The following is a 19,128-nucleotide window of genomic DNA, read 5'->3' on the forward strand; positions in this document are numbered from 1 at the left end:
AACCTGTTTGAGTAAACGTGTGCGTCACAGAGAATTTTATGCACCACTTTGAATTGTTTAAATAGTAACTTATTCATGGTAAATTGCGAGTGTATTGCCTTGAACACACACACACACACACACACGCACACGCACACGCACACGCACACGCACACGCACACGCACACGCACACACAAACACACACACACACACACACACACACACACACACACACACACACACACACACACACACACACACACACACACACACACACACACACACACACACACACACACACACACACACACACACACACACACACACACACCTGTTTGGTCACACACCAAATAGGCCTACCCCAGACATAGTATATTTTTTTTCAAAATAATACAGTTTTTACACATAATTATATATATTTTTTTCCGATTACTCGATTAACCAATGGAATAATCTGTAGGATACTCAATTACAAAAACGTTTGATAGCTTCAGCCCTGGTTCAAATCACAGACCAGTTTAACTCGGGCACAGCATCCACCAGAAGTAGACACTGTTGCTATGGTTACCCACAGTTTGTGCACCTTGTGTACTGGTTTATGAAAGACACATATGTTTTTAACACATTTTTGGTGTGACCTTGGTATAGCTAAATATTCACGACAGTCTGATAAGTCTTTTCTGTGAAAAGCTTTAACACATCTATGAAAATGTGCTGACTTTTGAAGTGCTGCTCCTTTTTGACTGCAAACAACTTCACAGCATTTGGGTTCTCATTGGGGCAGATGACAGCCAAGTGGGCAGATGGGAAAAATGACTTTCTACGTGCCTTCCTTGAAGGAGAAACCCTTGGCATAAAGCAAGTGTTTTTGTCAGGGCTTAAGGTTCTCAGGCACCATGTCTGCTTTCAGGGTGTTTTAAGTTCATATGCATTGTGCACTTTAACTGCAGGAAAACTCCTCAGGCTCACAAAAGTTTCTTGCTTTAACCTTTGTTTTTATTCTTTAGATTGAAGATACTGGTCTGAAGGAATCACAGCGCCATGGTGCCAGGGAAGCTCCTCAGGCTCACAAAAAGTTTCTTGCCTTAACCCTGTTTTTTTAGGTGGTGCCAGGGAAAAGCGTCAGAGTGAGTGCTCTCTGCGCTCTGCACTGTAACCGGATCAGGGCAGAGCAGAGGGATGTACAAGAGGCTTGTTTGCGTCCAAATGAGCCAATGAGACCGGCTTTACATTAGACTGACAGTCTGACTCAGCGAGCCCGGAGACTTCTTTCTGGTCTGACAACCTCTCGGCAGCCAATGCGGATCCACGGCGGACAGGAACGGAATACGAATCTGACTTCCTCTAGGTAAAAGCGTTACCTGTTACCTGCGGCGCGGTGGAGTCATTTTGGAGACAAGGGGGAGCAGCATCTACAACAATGGCCCAGTCGCAGTGCCTGGAAGACTCATTCCTGAGCCTCGGTCCGAAACACGCCGGGGTGGACGACCTGAACTTGCAGGAGGTGTACAACGAGAGACACCGACTGGCACTGGAGGAGCTGCTGTCGGGAGGGTTGGACAACTTTCTGGCCTTCCTCAGGAAAGAGAGGATCCCAAACTTTCTGTCGGACGATGAGATGCAACAGATCCGGGGTGCCGCCGTGCCGCCGCCGCGGTGTGTGTCCTTCCTCGGGGAGGACCACGTGGTAACGGAGCAGTCGCTCAGCTGCTCCATGGACTGCTCCTCCGTCACCTATTTCCCCGATGTGTCGGACGTGGCGCCGCCAGTGCTGGAGATTGGCTGGCCAGGCTTCACCGTCGGGTCCTACCGGGGAGTCACACGGGCCGTGGCGCACTTCCAGCCCAGTTACGGGGAGTGCATCTATAGCTGCAAGGAGGCTGCGAGGCGAATGATTAAAAGTGCCAGAGAGGTATGCACAACAAAGAAAGTATTAAAATCACGGTTGCACACTCGCTTGAATTTAAAAAGGAAATCTTTATAACTTTAAAAATACCCTGCAGGCACTGGTCCCACTGATATTCCCAAGGGGACATGCATGTATAATATCTAGTCTATTTTTGTATTTTTACTTTAACTCCTTCATAGATTCTCATGGTAATAAAGTATTTGCTAGGCCTAAAGGCAACAGTGATACAATGACAGCATTGTATCGTGTGGTATCATCCTAAGACATTATTATTGTTGTTATTATTATTTTGTCTGTTTGTCAATTAGATAGATGGATAGGAATTCAATCAAATAGCCCCCTGACACAAATAAGTGTGTGTGTAGTTAAAACATTTTTTGGAGTTTAAAATCTTCTTTGTGTTAATCCTTAAAATACATGCCAGTTTGTCCCCATGGAATTTCCTTGATCAGTCTGAAAATTTGGAAGGTTTTTGAAGTCTTGATCAGTAAGAAAAGCAGTGACGAAAAGACTCAAACAAACAAAAACAGCATGAATATTCATGGAGATGCTCCTGACTGGAGCTGTCAGTCTAGCCTCTGTTTGTGAAGAGAAACATTCCAGCATGAAGGGAGTGTGCGGCTGCACCTCAGGCCTGTGGAGGGCCTGCGTGCCAGATGTGCCTTGACTTGCTTTGCTCCCCTCTATCAAAGTTTGCATTCCCTTTTCATTAGAGAGCTTTAAAATGCTGGATTTATTCTCTGGTTTACAGCTAAAGGATGGTGGAGTATATACAGTGGGCTGGCAACCAGACGAAGCTTTAGAAAACATTCTTACCCGACGTTAACCGTTAGGTCGTCCTTTTTGTGATGTTAAACCATTCAGTGCACACACTCCTTTATTGTACGCAAGGCCGCTGTGGGACTGTAACAACACACCGTGCATCTCGTCTGCCACTGGTCGGCTCACAGCAACACCCTGGTCCTGTATTTCAGTGAAGTTTAACTCTGTTTTAACACCTTTTCCAAAATTAAGCATCCACACAGTATCGTCCAAATGCTGACAAAGCTGCAGTGGATAACACCGGTTTGAAGCAATAAATCTGAGCTATGTAAACATCCGTGTCTAATCCTCAACACAACCTTTACCACAGCATGTGAAATTCCATTCTTTCTCGCGAAAAAGAGAAATCTCTGTAGGAAAATGGAGGTCAGCCTACAGTGCACCTACTTGTCTCTCCTGTATAAAAGTAACTTGTTTGCTGACCAAGCTTTACTGCCGATCGCCATGGTAACAGACCACCGTCGATGGCAAGCTCATCAGCACACACATTACAGGGAGGGTGTCTGAGATTGTTTGAATAAGGCCTTGCATTTGACAATAATAAAAACACAGTCATGTGCTACATCTGTGAGAGCGCAGCTGCAGCAGCCCTAAATTCTATTATATTACCTCTGTAATTTTCCACTGCAGGTGATTGCCATAGTTACAGACTCCCTGACAGACCTGGATATCTTTAAAGATCTTCAGGAGGCATGCACCCAGCGCAAAGTCCCTGTCTACATACTGCTGGACCAATCGTGTGCTCCTGATTTCCTCAAGATGTGCAGAAATGTCGGCGTTTGTTTGGATGACCTTCAGGTATGTGGTTGGTCCAGTAAAGCTGGGTGTGGCTCTGAGTGCACAATGCAAACATCTGATGGCAACACATTATAATATTTCCTTTAATATTTCATATTTATGGGTGTGTCTGCACACATCTCTTACTCCTGCTCTTTCTTTTTTTTTTCTAAAATCATTTCAGCAAATGAGAGTGCGAACCATTACTGGTACAACTTACTACATGAGATCGGGAGCGAGGATTACTGGGAAAGTTCATGAGCGGTTCATGCTGATTGATGGACACAGAGTGGCTACAGGTTCCTACAGGTAACAAATAGTCTACCGAAATAACTAATTTGACCTCAAATCATGCTTAATCTCCCCGTCATGTACCACAGAGATGCCTCTGTAAACATACCTAGATAACTCCTTCAGCTGCCCGATTATTCATGCAGAAATAGAATAAACCAAGAAGCGACGGCACCTAGAACAACGTGAAAAAAACAACAATAACAGAGTGTTCATGCTGATTGATGGACACAGAGTGGCTACAGGTTCCTACAGGTAACAAATAGTCTACCGAAATAACTAATTTGACCTCAAATCATGCTTAATCTCCCCGTCATGTACCACAGAGATGCCTTTGTAAACAGACCTAGATAACTCCTTCAGCTGCCCGATTATTCATGCAGAAATAGAATAAACCAAGAAGCGACGGCACCTAGAACAACGTGAAAAAAACAACAATAACAGAGTGTTACATTTAAACCGAGGGAGGAATTTGCAACAGCAAGTAACATCACTACCAAGAAGATCTGTTTCGGTCGAAAGTCGGCCGTTTGTGATTTTGACAAAGGTGAACCGGAAAAAAGCCGTATTCAGTCCAGCTCTATGTTTGCGGAGCGCCACCTACGAGTTACTCCATCATTTTCCCATTCAACCCCTGCTCATGTATACGAGGGGAACTTCAATAATCCGATCATTCCCTTATCCCGGGTGAGGCCATATATATGTAAACGCACTGAATGTAAACAGGTCCATGCTAATGTATTCAGCTACAGTCATGTTTATCTTCTGGTGACTTGGCTCCACATTATTGTTTCTGATTAAACAGAGTTGGTATAGCAGGCTGCCACTGTTTCTGTCTCGTTGCTGTTGGACTTTTCAGACACGTAATTGCATCATCCTGTTAAATTAACGTCTCTTAACGTTAGACGGACTGATGATGTTAGCTGCTTTGCTCCACCATTAATGTTACTGTTTATTATTGGATGCTAGCGGCTTGTTTACATCCTTAGCTTTTCCCTGGTCGTTAGCCTTTAATTCTTAATACTTCCAAACGGCACTTTTGCTTTGTTCATTTTTAATAAAACTGGACTTTAAGGTCGTCCAGCAGCAGCGCTGTGTTCAGTCAGCTCAGTGTTGTCAATGTGATGAAGCAGCATTAATTTGCTCAGAGAGAAGAGCTGTAGCTGATGTCTGTCTGCAGAGCTGCTGGGTAATGTTAGGGGTCAACCAGAGGAGGCGGAGGCTGCACTGTTGACAGCAAAGGTATCAATACTTTTGCAAGTTAGTATCTAATCCAATGCTGAATTTAAGTATCAATTATTTTCTGAATATCTTTTTTTTTTTTTTTGACAACCCTAAAAACAAATGAGACACAGCATTGCTGAAATTAAATGAACATTTATTTAACACAGTTATTGTATGCATTGTTTCTGTTTGTTCTGTGTTTAGTTGTAGGCTAAAAGTTGAAGCAAAAGTTTGAAAATGCGACAAAAGTATTTTCCCTTGTCATGGTGATCGACCTCAAAAGTCTTCACAGTTACTTGCTTATTGTACCACAACCATCCCAAATGACAAATCTGATGTTTTACTCGTCAGCGGTAGGAGTCAGGGTTTGTGATGCCCGTGCTATAGTTCTTCTAACCATGTAAGCTAGTTTAGCTGGTTGAAGGTTTTCTACAAGACACTGATGTCTGTCTGTAGAATGACCGAATTGACACCAGAGCGCACATGAATGAGGCTGCCTACCTTTTTTATTAATGGGCTCTTGAGTGCAGGCCAATGCCAATTATCTCAAAATGGCAATAATCGGTCCAGATTAATGGGTCTATCACTAGCCTAAACAATCTTTCCCAGATAAAAGTAATGCATTTTTTCTTGCTTGGTTTTGATTATTGTAGCTGCTTACTTTCAGTCACGTTGTTAAATCCAATTCTTGTGCAGGTACAACTGGACCGATGGCAAACTAAACAGCAGCAACTTAATCGAGCTTTCAGGTCAGATATCAGAGAAATTTGACGAGGAGTTCCGTATCCTCTACGCCCAGTCTCTACCCATGAGCAACCGAAGACCTCCAAGTGTCCGAAACAGCGGCATCTACGAGCAGCTCCTCATCAAACACTCATTCACTTCCTCTCCTCACTTGGCCAGAGAGAGGCTGGTGGATCCAGCGTGTCTGACCAGCACTCCCACCCGCAAGCCCCTAAACATAGCTGTCCAGCTCCCATGTGAACCCTCAACTCAAGACTGTCTGAAAACCGGACCAGTTTCCGACTCCTCCACCTTAGTTGAGAACTGCACAGAGCAGGAGCGCATGCAGGAGGAGATCCTGGCTGGCAACACCACTCGTGTCCCTGCTAATCAGCTAGCAGAGATGGAGGCAGTGATCTCCAGCGATGTCTCCTGCCACGCCTCCACTCAGACCAGCCGGTCAGTGATTGACAGTGACACCCAGACCGACCTTCAGATCACACAACACCCTGACTTTATCACACAGACGTGCACAGGGACAAACCAGGCCACCTCGTCCAGGCAGAGTTCGCCCACCCCGTCAGCTCTAGATCGCACATTAAAGGACTCCTTCCACAAGCTGACCAAAGAGCGCCGGTACCAATACACCATTATCCGCTCCAAGCTGGAGCACATTGTGACCGCCTTGTCCCAGAGGCAAGAGCTAGCGGACGTCACCAACATAACTCAGGAGAATCGCAGCAGGCAGAGGGTACACAAAGACTGCGAGCAGGAACCAAACTCCAGACTGCTTGTTGAAAGTGCGGGCATGGACACAGGCACATAGAGGGTAGTGGGGGAAGAGCTGTTGCAAGGTTTCTTAAAGGATCCGCTATTTCAAATGGATGGTTTTGACTCACGCAGTATGATTCTAGCTTCCTTCTGTTTGGTCTTCTGGTCTGCAGTGCTTGCTTCTGTCCTTTTTATATGCGTGCTGCCCATGTCAAAGACATTTTTTTTAATTTTTTTTTTTTGACATGGTGCAATAATCATTGTTTAACCATGTCAGTTTAATGAAAATTATTTGCTGAGGCGCTAGAGACTGGATAATATCTGCTGTAGTATGAGTGAAAATGCATTGAAGTGCTGTTTTGTTTATTTAATCATGTTTGGCTGCTCTAACTGCTTCTTTTTTTCGCCTAACAGAAAGTCGGCCACCTTGGATTTTGTGCATTATTTTCATTTTATGAACACGTTTGAGGCCTTTAGAATGCATGAAACTGGGTGCATGATCAAACCAATTATGTTTTGGATTTGATGTTATAATTGGACTTTGGTGTGGAGCCCCCTAATTATTTTGAGCACTTGAACGCATTTTTAGCACACTTGTAATACAAGAAGAGCGCACAAAACTTGGCAGACACATGAAAACCCTTAAACACCGCGGCAACACATATTTGTAGCTGATAGAATTTTTGTTTTCTTTTTACCAAAGACATGGTGCAATAATCATTGTTTAACCATGTCAGTTTAATGAAAATAATTTGCAGAGGCGGTAGAGACTGGATAATATCTGCTGAAGTATGAGTGAAAAGGCATTGAAGTGCTGCTTTGGTTATTTAATCATGTTTGGGTGCTGCAACTGCACCTTTTTTTGTCTAACAGAAAGTCGGCCATGATTTTGTGCATTCATTTTTGTTTTAAGAAGAAATGTTTGAGGCCTTTTAAAATGCACAAAAATGTACAAAACTGTGGACGCAATTATGTTTTGGATTTGCTGTTATAATTTGACAATGCATTGAAGTGCTGCTTTGGTTATTTAATCACATTTGACTGCTGTAACTGCATCTGGTTAACATTCCAGAGAGCAGCTGGCTCTCACTGTGCTTTGCTAATAAACAAAGTAGTATTTTCCTAGATGATATTTTTTGTCTTTTCTAACACTTCCTGCATATCCATCATTTGTGTTAACTCCATTGCTGTTGAAATTGCAATCAAATTCTTGTGAAGCTCATCGTAGAGAAAAATGTGTTCCAGGATATATGAGGAAGCAAAGTGGCTTCCCAAAGAGAATGAGCACTTGTACCCATGTGAGGATTACGGCCCTATCGGGCCCAAGGGCTCATAATCCACCCATGTCTGAGCCTTATGCACTGCAGTGCCTTCATGCAATTAGTTGAGACAGCATCTGTGATACTGGCACCTCTGCTGATACGTAGACAATCACAGTTGCTGTCCAGGGTGGATCTGGAGAAGAATCTCTCCCACAGATTACACACATAGATTAGGATGAACGCTTCTTTACACACACAGATTGGATTTTGTAACTGGATGCCCTTGCTGTTATATTATGTTCTTTTATTACATTATGTTCCACACAGATTCTGTCAATATCATTCATTGAAAAAGGGGTAAACAGCTCATTTTTATGCAGCAGAGAAGCAGAGGTTTAGCTTTTGTGCAAAGTTCCATATTAACAATAATCTACTTAAAAGGATTCATGATTCAGAATCATTTTTGTCTCTACATGGGCACTGTGTGTCGCTGAACCTGGCACAAACACTGTTGTTGTCTTCATATCTCACTTAAGCGCAAAGGTCCAACTGTGAATGATCAAAACACGTCCGTGCCTTGGCTCTGGTGTGCGTCGTCAGAATGCACTGAGTTATAAATGAATTACTCACTCTGAGCTTTATGTGTCTAATGGTTAACAATATTGAGGTGATTTAGATGAGGTCTAACTGCCAAATCAAGATGATCAGATAGCTTAATTCAGAGGAAGGAGACATGTTGGAGTATGTGATGATCCAAGGATTGTGTGACCAACAACTGAAGGCTGTAGTAAACTCATGAGTACATTTCTTTCTCTCAGACACGTAGAGGTACACAGAGACAACTAATCTGAACGTAAATAGCATATGATGACATAAAAAGGGACTGCACTATAAAAACTAGCTGGCCACATTTCCAAATACTGTAGATAAACTTATTGTTGATGGCATTCTTTGAAAATCACCATATAGAATAGGTATTTTTAATGGTGATCGTCATGTACATTTAATTTAATTCATATGACAAACATTTAACAAAGGTTTATGCTGTATTTTAATACTTGGACTTCAGTGTCTGTTCTCCAGACACTTCATGACGATGGTTGTGAGAGCAACAGGGCGGTAGTGGTTGAGCTCTGAGGGCCGGGTTTTTTTTGGTACAGAGATTATGGTGGCTGTTTTCCAGAGGGTCGGTATTTTGGCAGTGTGACAGGATTCACATAAGAGTGAATGAAGTATTGGTGAGAGTTCCATGGGCCTTGCCCGTCTTACTGCGGCTAAGCTGGGGTTGTACCTATTCCACTGTAAAGGGCGCTGGTTCTGGGTCTGGTAGAGGAAGAGCTCTCAGTGTGTCAAAGCGGGCATAAAAAGTATAATGTTTTTCCGCAAAGGATTCTGGGTCGATTATTGCTTGTTTCGGCCCCTGGCACTGAAAGTGCAAGGAATCCTATTGTTTTTGATGAAATTATTATTATTATTATTATGATTATGATTATTCTACTGCACCATCACATTTTTGAGGGGCTAAGGATGCACGTAGGCTCACGGAAATTGGCACACAGGTCAGAAGTGTCGAAAATTGCAACGTTCAAAAGTCATTGGGCTTGTGTGTGGCCAGCGGGCTCCATGGTGTCCCCAAACGCACACCATAGTTGGAATAAAGTTCTTTCAATGTTTATGAAATTTGGCGGGGTCATTGCTCTCATCTTAAAGAGCACATGTATGGTTTTGGAGTTCTTTTTCACTGGCGAGGAAGTCGGCCATTTTGGATTTTGTGCAAACACATGTTTGAGAACTTTAGGATGCACACAAACTAACAAAATGTTCAAACTACACATTCAAACTAGTAACTTAATGATTTGATGCCACAGTTGGGCTTGGGTGTGGCACGTCGGCACTACAGCGGCCTCTTATAACTTTTAGCATTTTTGAGGTGCTAATCGTTCTCTTAAGCACACAAAAAGTTGCACATACATCATTAGTGTCTAAACGTAATACCTGATATGGGTCTTGGGGTTGTGTGTGTTATATTGGTCTGAGGGCGTCCCCTGGAATATTTCAAAGTCACTGCCCTCACCTTTTAATTAGTTGTAGATGTACGAAATTTGGTAGGCAGATGTAAAGTATGGAGACATTAAAAAAGCCTCTCGGAGACATACCCAAGACAAGGCTCCATAGCTCCCCCAAACGCACGCCATGGTTGGGAAAAAGTTATTTTAATGTTCATCAAATTCACTGAGGTCATTGCTCTCATCTTGAAGGACATATTGACATTTGTTTTTCATTCTAACAGAAAGTCGGCCATCTTGGATTTGTGAATTCATTTTCACATGTTTGAGGCCTTGAGAATGCACAAAAATACACGGCACTGTGGACACATGTTCAAACAGTTATGTTGTTGATTTGATGTTATAATTTAACATGGATGTGGAACGTCCGGTCTAAAGAACCTCTAATTATTTTGAGCACTTGGACACATTTTTAGCACACTTGTTACACTCGAAAGCACACAAAACTTGGCAGACACATGTAAAACCCTTTAACGTTGCAAAAATACACATGCCCCCTAATGCCTGGAAGGCCGTAGTTTAAACAAAGTTGCTCAGATATTCACTAAATTTGGTACCCAGATAGCTTTAATAATTTCAGACACATTTCCCATTAGCTTTCATTAGCTACGCCCAACAGGAAGTCAGCCATTTTGAATCTGTGCAGTTTTCATTTATTTTGTGAAATACTTTTTTCAACAAATTTTGCAATAACTGGCATAGACACGCTATCCTATGACTAATTTAAGCATTTTCGGACACTCTATACTATGACTTTTCCTGACTGTTTTCAACAAATTCTGCTATGACTGGCACAGACACACTATCGTGCGACTGATTTAAGGATTTTTTGAACTTGTTATCTTCACTTTTTTCGACATACTATACTATAACGTTTTTGGGCATTATTTTTGAAATTTTGGCTATTTCAACATAATGCACTATGACTTTTTTTGGGGCTTATTTTTAGGAGGAGCTGGGCACATAAAAAAAAAATAAAACATCAATATGAATGACAAGTAAAGCCCTTCCCTTCTGTGATGACCTATACGACCAATTGTCACGCAGGCGTCATTAACGCCAGGTTGGGTAGTCCCCTCCGATTGGTCCATACACAGTACTATGACTTATTCTGATTTTTTTTAACAAATTATGCCATGACTGCTTTAGACATGCTACCCTTTGAATGAAAAAAGGGCAAGAGAAAAAGAAAAATGGCTGAAGACGCCCAAATAATATCCCTGAATATTTCTGAGAAACGGGACCTAGGTCCGCAACCAGGTCTTCCTTCATACAACCTCCTGCAACTTCATCCTCCCCTGTCTCTAACTTCGACTTCTCTACAGTTGCACCAAGCCCAAGCCCACCTCAACCCTCCATAAAACTAATCACTGGAATGAAGCATTTCAGCAATGAACCATTTCAGCAACAAAAAGGGTAAGATATCTGATCTTAATTCTTCTAATGCAGAACAATGCACATCTGTTAGGATGACAGACATGTAATTTGCAAGATGTTAAAATCATTCTGTTCTTACAAGATTCATACATTCAATATGTTGGCAGAAAGAGAGAAAAGTAAAGGTAAAAACAGAATAAAAATAAGTAAAAAAGGTCATGTTAAACATATGTGTGTGATGATATATGACTAACACTGGTACGTCTCTCTCTCCTGATGTATGCTGTCAAGATCACCATTTGAGAGGGGGCTTACGAGGAGAGGAGGATGGTGGGGCCACAGAGGAGGAGAGGAGGATCCAATGACTAGAAGACTACATGACTGACAGACTCGACTGACTAAGGTCATGCATACAAATCATACACACACACATAACAATAAGAAGGAGTAGGAGCAACCGTGTTGTTGGTTAATGGGAAATCAATTGTGTTTTTAACAGTGGTGGAAGAACCTAAGAACCTTAAGTAGTAATATCACAATGTCGAAATACTCTGTTACAAGCAAAAGTTCTGCATTCAAAATAATACTTAAGTAAAAGTTTAAAAGTAGCTTATTAGCCTCAGAATTGTTCGTAAGTTCAGAAGCTAAATAGTAAATACTGTTCAGTTATTGATTAAGCTAATGCATAATGCTTTCTTTTCAATTCCAGTACAAAATGACAATGTCAGTTTTGCATTTGCATTTAAATTTTTACCACAAAAAATGATTTTACAAGGATGGCATAGGGTTTTTGCAAAGATGCAGAGTAATCGTTCACACTTTACCCTGCCAGGGGGTAGTCGAATATTGGTTTAGATTAATGATATTTTATTTTGTTCAGATAAGCAAGAAACATGCAAAACAGATATTCTAGTATTAATACAATATTTAGCAACACAGGGACATAAGGTGAGCAAAAAACAAACTTTAGTTATAGGAACAACTGTCAAATACCTAGAACTAGGCATGCGGGAAGATGTTTTGGGGGGGTGGGCAATTGAATGAATGAATAAGTGACATCATCTGTCTGCGTGTGTTCCCTCATGGTTCTCTGGCTTCGACAGTCCAAAGACATAGACGTGTTAAATTGCCCGTAGGTGTGGATGTGAGTGTGAATGTTTGTCTGTCTCGGTTTGTCTCGGTTTGTCTCTGTTTGTCTCTGTGTGCCCTGCGATGGACTGGCGTCCTGTCCAGGGTGTACCCCTCCTCACGCCCGATGTCAGCTGGGATCGGCTCCAGCCCCCCCGCAACCCCCTTAGGGACAAGCGGTTGACGATGGATGGATGGATGTACCTACTGCCAAATGCTGCACCCAAATAAAACATAAATAAGTTGCCTGGAATTGTTTCCTAAACATATCCAAAAGCAAAAAATAAATCATTGACAAAAGACAAATGTGATCATTTCCAACATGCACAACACATTTTTTCCACAAAATATTCTGATTCAATCCACATTTGTTGGCGTTCAGCCTTTCAACAAAAGACATTGATACTTAGGTAGGCATGCATGCACCTAACAAGGCGGTCTAGCAGCAGCACTATGAATAACATTTATAAAGAGGATCTCCATTATATGGATATTATATCTATGGCACTAAAATCTGACAACCTGAAATCTGACAATCTGACAGACGGCCCTCAGATCTTCCCGTCATTGTGAAAAATATTACGGGACTCATAGTACAGACATGTCACTATATTTAAAGACCAAACCAGGACTGTCCCTGATTAAGTAATGTGTTTACTATAATACAATTTTGTCCCCCAAACAATAAGTTGATTTAATCGACAGATCTGTAAAACGGAGTTGCTCCACAAAAGCATTTCTTAGAATTAAACAGTCGTGTTACACCCTGCAGCCACCACCAGGGCACCAAAGCCTTTGTATAACAAAAAACTAAAAACAAATGGTGTCATTTTTTAGGAATGATTAATTTCTGTAAATCATGGATACTAAACAATGCTGAAGCAGCCGAATCCTTGGAGCAAACTAGTTTATGAAAAACCAATGGCAGCACATGAAAACTAAAAGGGAATAATGAGGCAGAAGACCCATTTAGTACCATGTAGTGGTAAAAAATGATACAGGTAAAAGCTGGAAAATTGAGTAGTATTTTAACTGATTTAAATACAAGGTAATATTATTCATTAGGATAATGATTGTCTAATGATACAGAGTGTCTGATACTCAGTCCCGTTGTTCTAATTTAGATGTGTTAGACAAGTATTTGGCCATATGTGTGAAGTGCACTCATTACTGTCCAAAGCACAAGTGCGTTTGTGAAACCTCAATGAAAGCATGTCATTTAGAGAGGTGGATCTCAACCTCGCAGATGTGTGCGAGACTGTGCCCACTGCATGCTGCGTGGCTAAATGAGGAGACTTTATTACTGATCTACAGAAAAAAGGGTTGTATAATCATCATTAATATTAACTGACAATAACTTATGCTGTTTGATTATTGTGACTCTGCCCACGCTGCCATTTTGAACATAAGATAATCAAGCTTCATAACATCCCTAAGTACTCAGTTGGCCAACGTATTACTAAAGGAGGCGATGCTTGACTCCTGATTCAGTATTGAAAATACAACGCTATGCTAAACTGATAGACAACTAGCAGAGTTAGCTGACTGCTATATTCTTAGTTAAACAGCCATAGTGCTTTCTAGTGACATACATCAGCTGATTGGAGAGAGCTACAGTAGATCACACCATTTTACAAGATGGGCAAACAACAGTATTTCAACAGATTATCCATCTACATATAATGATGTATGTATATATATATATATATATAGTCATGATTTATAAATCAAGCCAGTACAACTAAAACTCTATACTATTGAGGCGTGTTATTGCCATGTCTCAACAGGGGGCTAGACAATATAAATTAATATAAATTTCTACTGGCTTTATAAGTTAGTAAATAAAAATAAAAGAAAAGGAGAAACAATTTACCAGAGTTCTTTACAGCTTTAAAAACAACTCTTAGATTTTTTTTGGTTTGGCCTGTTGGCAAAATATCAGAGAAAATGTTCGGTGACAGGGGTTTACCTTAAGTAGAGGGATACGACATTTAGCTAGAGAACAAATTACGTTATCAAATCTAAACTTAAAGCAGGGACAGGGAAGAAATTGGATCTACTTTGGTAAAGTTTAGCATGCATATTATGCCCAGAGCCAGGGGCCCCTCCCCATTTGAAATGCTGTATGGTGGGTCTTCATATACCAGCACTAACACCTTTTATTAGCACAGATAGTGACACTGAAGCTACACTATCAGATGGCAAAAATGTGGAAAAGACATGCTGTTACGTCCTCTGTCTCTCCTACACAGGAAATCACTGACAACGACCCACTGCTGTTACCAGGGGCCTGGACGTTCATAAAAGTCATTAAGCAAAAGTACTGACACACACCAAAGTGGGAAGGGCCGTGCCGAGTGCTCCTATCCACCGCAACTGCCATCAGGATTGCAAAACAATCATCCTGGATCTACCTGTTACATTGTAAAAAGGTCAAAGAACTGTCTCCTTAAGGGAGCTGCCTGGTTGTGTATCTTTATTTATTCAATTTTTTTAATTGTTTGCACAATTTAAAAACATTCATAAAAATTAAAAACAAGACAAAGACAAATACTAGACTGTGCAGGAAGGAGGGGAAAAAACCCCAGAGGTCTTATTTAAATCCTCCACCAAAAGACAATTCACAAAGTTATTGAGGTTTCAAAATGCAGAAAATAATAGAAGTGATAGAAGACTTATGACAAAATAAGTTTGGTAGCAACAACAAGAAAGAACAATACTTTGGAAGTGTATGAATGTGTGTGTGTTCGTGTTAGGGTGCTTATTTTTACTGTGTTGACCCCTGAAAAGGTAAAATACGTCTGAGTAAAATAAATAAAACAGACAACAATACCTGAAGTAAATCATTTACAAAACAGCACTTCAATGCTTTTTTTAAGCATCTTTTGTATCAAGATACATTTATTAGCCAAATAGAAAAGATTGTTCCATAACTTTGGTTCCCTGAAATCTTAATGAGAAGTTTAGGAGGATGAAGATGTGATGATTTACACGTTGAATATAACTGTACCTGTGAGTTTGCTTTAAAATAAGACCTAAACTGCTCTGGAATATTCTCTTCACTTAAACGTATTTTGTATATAATAATAATAATAATAATTATCCCGGGGAAATTGGTGTATTGGTTAGCACTGTTGCCTCACAGCAAGAAGGTTCCAGGTTTGCATCCCGACCTGGGCCGTTCTGTGTGGAGTTTGCATGTTCTCCCCGTGTCAGCGTGGGTTTTCTCCGGGTTCTCCGGTTTCCTCCCACAATCCAAAGACATGCACGTGTTAGGTTAATTGGCGACTCTAAAATTGCCTATAGGTGTGAATGGTTGTTTGTCTCTGTTCGTCTCTATGTGCCCTGCGATAGACTGGCGTCCTGTCCAGGGATACCAGCACTAACACCTTTTATTAGCACAGATAGTGACACTGAAGCTACACTATCAGATGGCAAAAATGTTGAAAAGACATGCTGTTACGTCCTCTGTCTCTCCTACACAGGAAATCACTGACAACGACCCACTGCTGTTACCAGGGGCCTGGACGTTCATAAAAGTCATTAAACACCAGAGGTCTTATTTAAATCCTCCACCAAAAAACAATTCACAAAGTTATTGAGGTTTCAAAATGCAGAAAATAATAGAAGTGATAGAAGACTTATGACAAAATAAGTTTGGTAGCAACAACAAGAAATAACAATAATTTGGAAGTGTATGAATGTGTGTGTTCGTGTTAGGATGCTTAATTTTACTGTGTTGACCCCTGAAAAGGTAAATGTCCAGGGTGTACCCCGCCTCACGCCCGATGTCAGCTGGGATCGGCTCCAGCACCCCCCGCGGTTGAAGATGAATGAATGTTACACACACACAGGACCTATACATGCAATTAAGAAGAGATGTTAGAGCGAGGGGGCTGCCAGTGACCGGCAGCCCGAGCAGTTGGTGGTTCGGTGCCTTGCTCAACAGCACCTCGGCAGTGCCCAGGAGATGAACTAGCACTCTCCAGCCACCAATCCACACTCCATACATGGTCACGGACTTGAACCAGCAACCTTACGGTTCCCAGCCAAGTCCCCTATGGACTGAGCTACTGCCGCCCAAAAAAAACCACATATGAAATAAAAGGGGCAGATGAAATATGTGACTCTGATCGAGTTGCAATCCTAACAAAACGTTTCCAGAGAACCAAAATGTTGTGAAGACTAGTCAGAAAAGTTCTCCCCCAAATGATATTACAATATGAAAGATAAGGATAAATCCAGCTGTAATAAAGTGTGAGGAGATGACCAACCCTCCTTATTTTACCAATAGATTTATTAATTTTTAGTTTTCTCTCTCCGTGTTAAACTCTCATCATCAAAAATTCCCCCAAATTTTGTATTTAACACTTGAGGCATCTTAACAGACTCAATTATAATCTTAGATAAATCTTTACAGTAGGTTTTAGTACCACTGAAAATAATGAAATTAGGTTTTTTCAAATTTGAAGATAATTTATTTAATCTGAAACAGGTATCATAGGCAGATACACCAGCATTAGCATCTCTTATCAATGAATCAACATTTGAATGAGAGAAAATGAGGGTGGGGGGCGGCACTGTCGCCTCACAGCAAGAGGGTTTCTGGTTCAAATCCCGGCTGGGGCCCTTCTGTGTAGAGTTTGCATGTTCTCCCTGTGTCTGAGTGGGTTTTCTCTGGGGTCATGCACGTGTTAGGTTAACTGATGACTCTAAATTGCCCGTAGGTGTGAATGGTTGTCTGTCTCTATGTGCCCTGTGATAGACTGCCATCTTGCCCAGGGTGTACCCCTCCCTACGCCCGATAGAGAGTGTTTGGAGATGGATGGATGGATGGAGAAAATGAGGGATGTCATCTGCAAACATTATTGTAGAAAGGATAATCGAAACATTAGGCAAATAATTTATATAGATAAGAAATAATAATGGTCCAAGAATCCCACAGAGTAATTTGGCGAGATGCAAACCAACTGACTTCTATTGGTGAGATAATCATTTAACCATTTGTAAGTAACATTACGAAAACCATAATTAGACATTTTTTCTAATAAAATATGACGATGAACTGTATCAAAAGCTTTTGAAATGTCAATGAAAATACTATGAGTAAATGTATTGTTTTCAAAGCAGAGACAACATTGACAATCAGGTGACGCAGATATCAGTGGATTGATTCTTTTGAAAACCTTACTGCTGTTTATAAATAACTGAATTTGAGTCCAAATGAAAAATAACCAGTTTATATACAAGTTTTTCCAATATTTTTTGAAAAACATGGCAATAAAGATATGGGTCTATAGTTACTAAAACAACATGGATCATCTGCTTTACACAGAGGTGTAACTTTTAGATCCTCAGGCACAAAGACAGTTTTCAAAGACAGAGAATATATTAACAAGTGGTTGTAAAATTGACTCTTCCACCTGTTTGACAAGGGATACAGAAATATTGTCATGACCAGCTGAGGGTGATTTTAATTCCTCAATTATGTCACTTATTTCTTGGATATCAGGAGGCTTTAAAAGTGGGAAAATATGAACATTAGTTGGGATAAGGTCCAAAGGATAACAGGGCAGGCAGGTATTTTGTTAGCCAAGTCAAAACCAATGTTAACAAAAAATCATTACATCATTTCTGAACCATTTCACACGAGTTGTTAAGAGAATTTCCATCATCCAAAAAGACTGAAGGAAACTCGGGGATAGTCTTTTCTCTTTGCAGCGACTGATTTATTACTTTCCAAGTCATTTTAATGTCCTTCTAACATCTCTTAAATTCATCACAGGAATATTTATTTTTTTGCAGATCTGAGGAAATTGGTTGATTTTTTATAATATTTATAAACACTATGGGTAAGAGCAGAAGGATTTGATTTCTATACAATTTCCTCTGCAGCTTCAGTAAATCCAGTGTAAACCGAGGCTTATTGAAGTCTTGACTATTTCTTTATGAAAAAACGAAAATTGGAAAACGTTAATTGAAACTAGAAATAATAACTTTCATAAACTTGTGATATGCAGAATTGACATTATTTTCTTTATATAAATCATCCCATGAAATACTGGCGAACATATCTTTAAATTTGCAAATCTCTGACTTGACTTGTTCACATGTTTCTTTTGAGCATTAATTCCTCGTAATGTTTTACTTTATTAGCTTTAATTAAATAATAGTGGAGTACAGGAAAATGATCTGAGAACAAGACCCCCGATTTTATTCCTTCGGTCCAAGAATTTGTTAAAATATTATCGATTAAAGTTGCTGATATTTCATGAACTCGTGTAAACTTATGAATGAGAGGAAGAAAATAACTAGAATAAAGAATATTAAGAAAATCCCCACAAGTATCTTATTGATCAGAGTTCAATCAGACGATACATCTCAATTCGAAGCGTCGACTCTACTGAGACAGAAGTTCATATACAGGAACTATATCAGGATTCATTTAAACCACAACATCTACAAATATTTATGCTTAAAGAGATTTATATTGAAGTCTCCTAAAACATAACAAGGTTTTTCCTCCCTATTGATCCAGTCAAGAGAACTGGACAGACTTTAATTAAAATCTCTTGTAATTCCATCAGGAGGGCGATAAATAACACCAACAATAACATTCCTTCCACCAGAGACACCAGAGAGCTCAACAAACCTTTTCAGACTTCAGATCAGTCCATATTTTAAATGTATAATCATCGTGAATAAACAGACACACTCCACCTCCGGTTCTGTTCTCTCTGACATACTGGACTGCATTGTATTTGGGTAATTTAAAGATTTAGACGCCTGTGTGAGGCA

At 40.5% G+C, this 19,128-nt stretch overlaps 1 protein-coding gene across 1 annotated transcript; it reads left to right on the forward strand.

Annotated features, from left to right (window-relative positions):
• Window positions 1-1,056: 1,056 nt before the first annotated feature.
• Window positions 1,057-7,411, forward strand: fam83d (family with sequence similarity 83 member D). Its single transcript, XM_083939696.1, has 4 exons — window positions 1,057-1,892; window positions 3,342-3,509; window positions 3,673-3,797; window positions 5,700-7,411. The coding sequence occupies exons 1-4, from the start codon at window positions 1,401-1,403 to the stop codon at window positions 6,550-6,552; spliced, it is 1,638 nt and encodes a 545-aa protein (XP_083795822.1). The 5' UTR covers window positions 1,057-1,400; the 3' UTR covers window positions 6,553-7,411.
• The last annotated feature ends 11,717 nt before the right edge of the window (window positions 7,412-19,128 follow it).

Source organism: Echiichthys vipera (assembly GCF_963691815.1).
Source record: "Echiichthys vipera genome assembly, chromosome: X".
NCBI lineage: Eukaryota > Metazoa > Chordata > Actinopteri > Perciformes > Trachinidae > Echiichthys > Echiichthys vipera.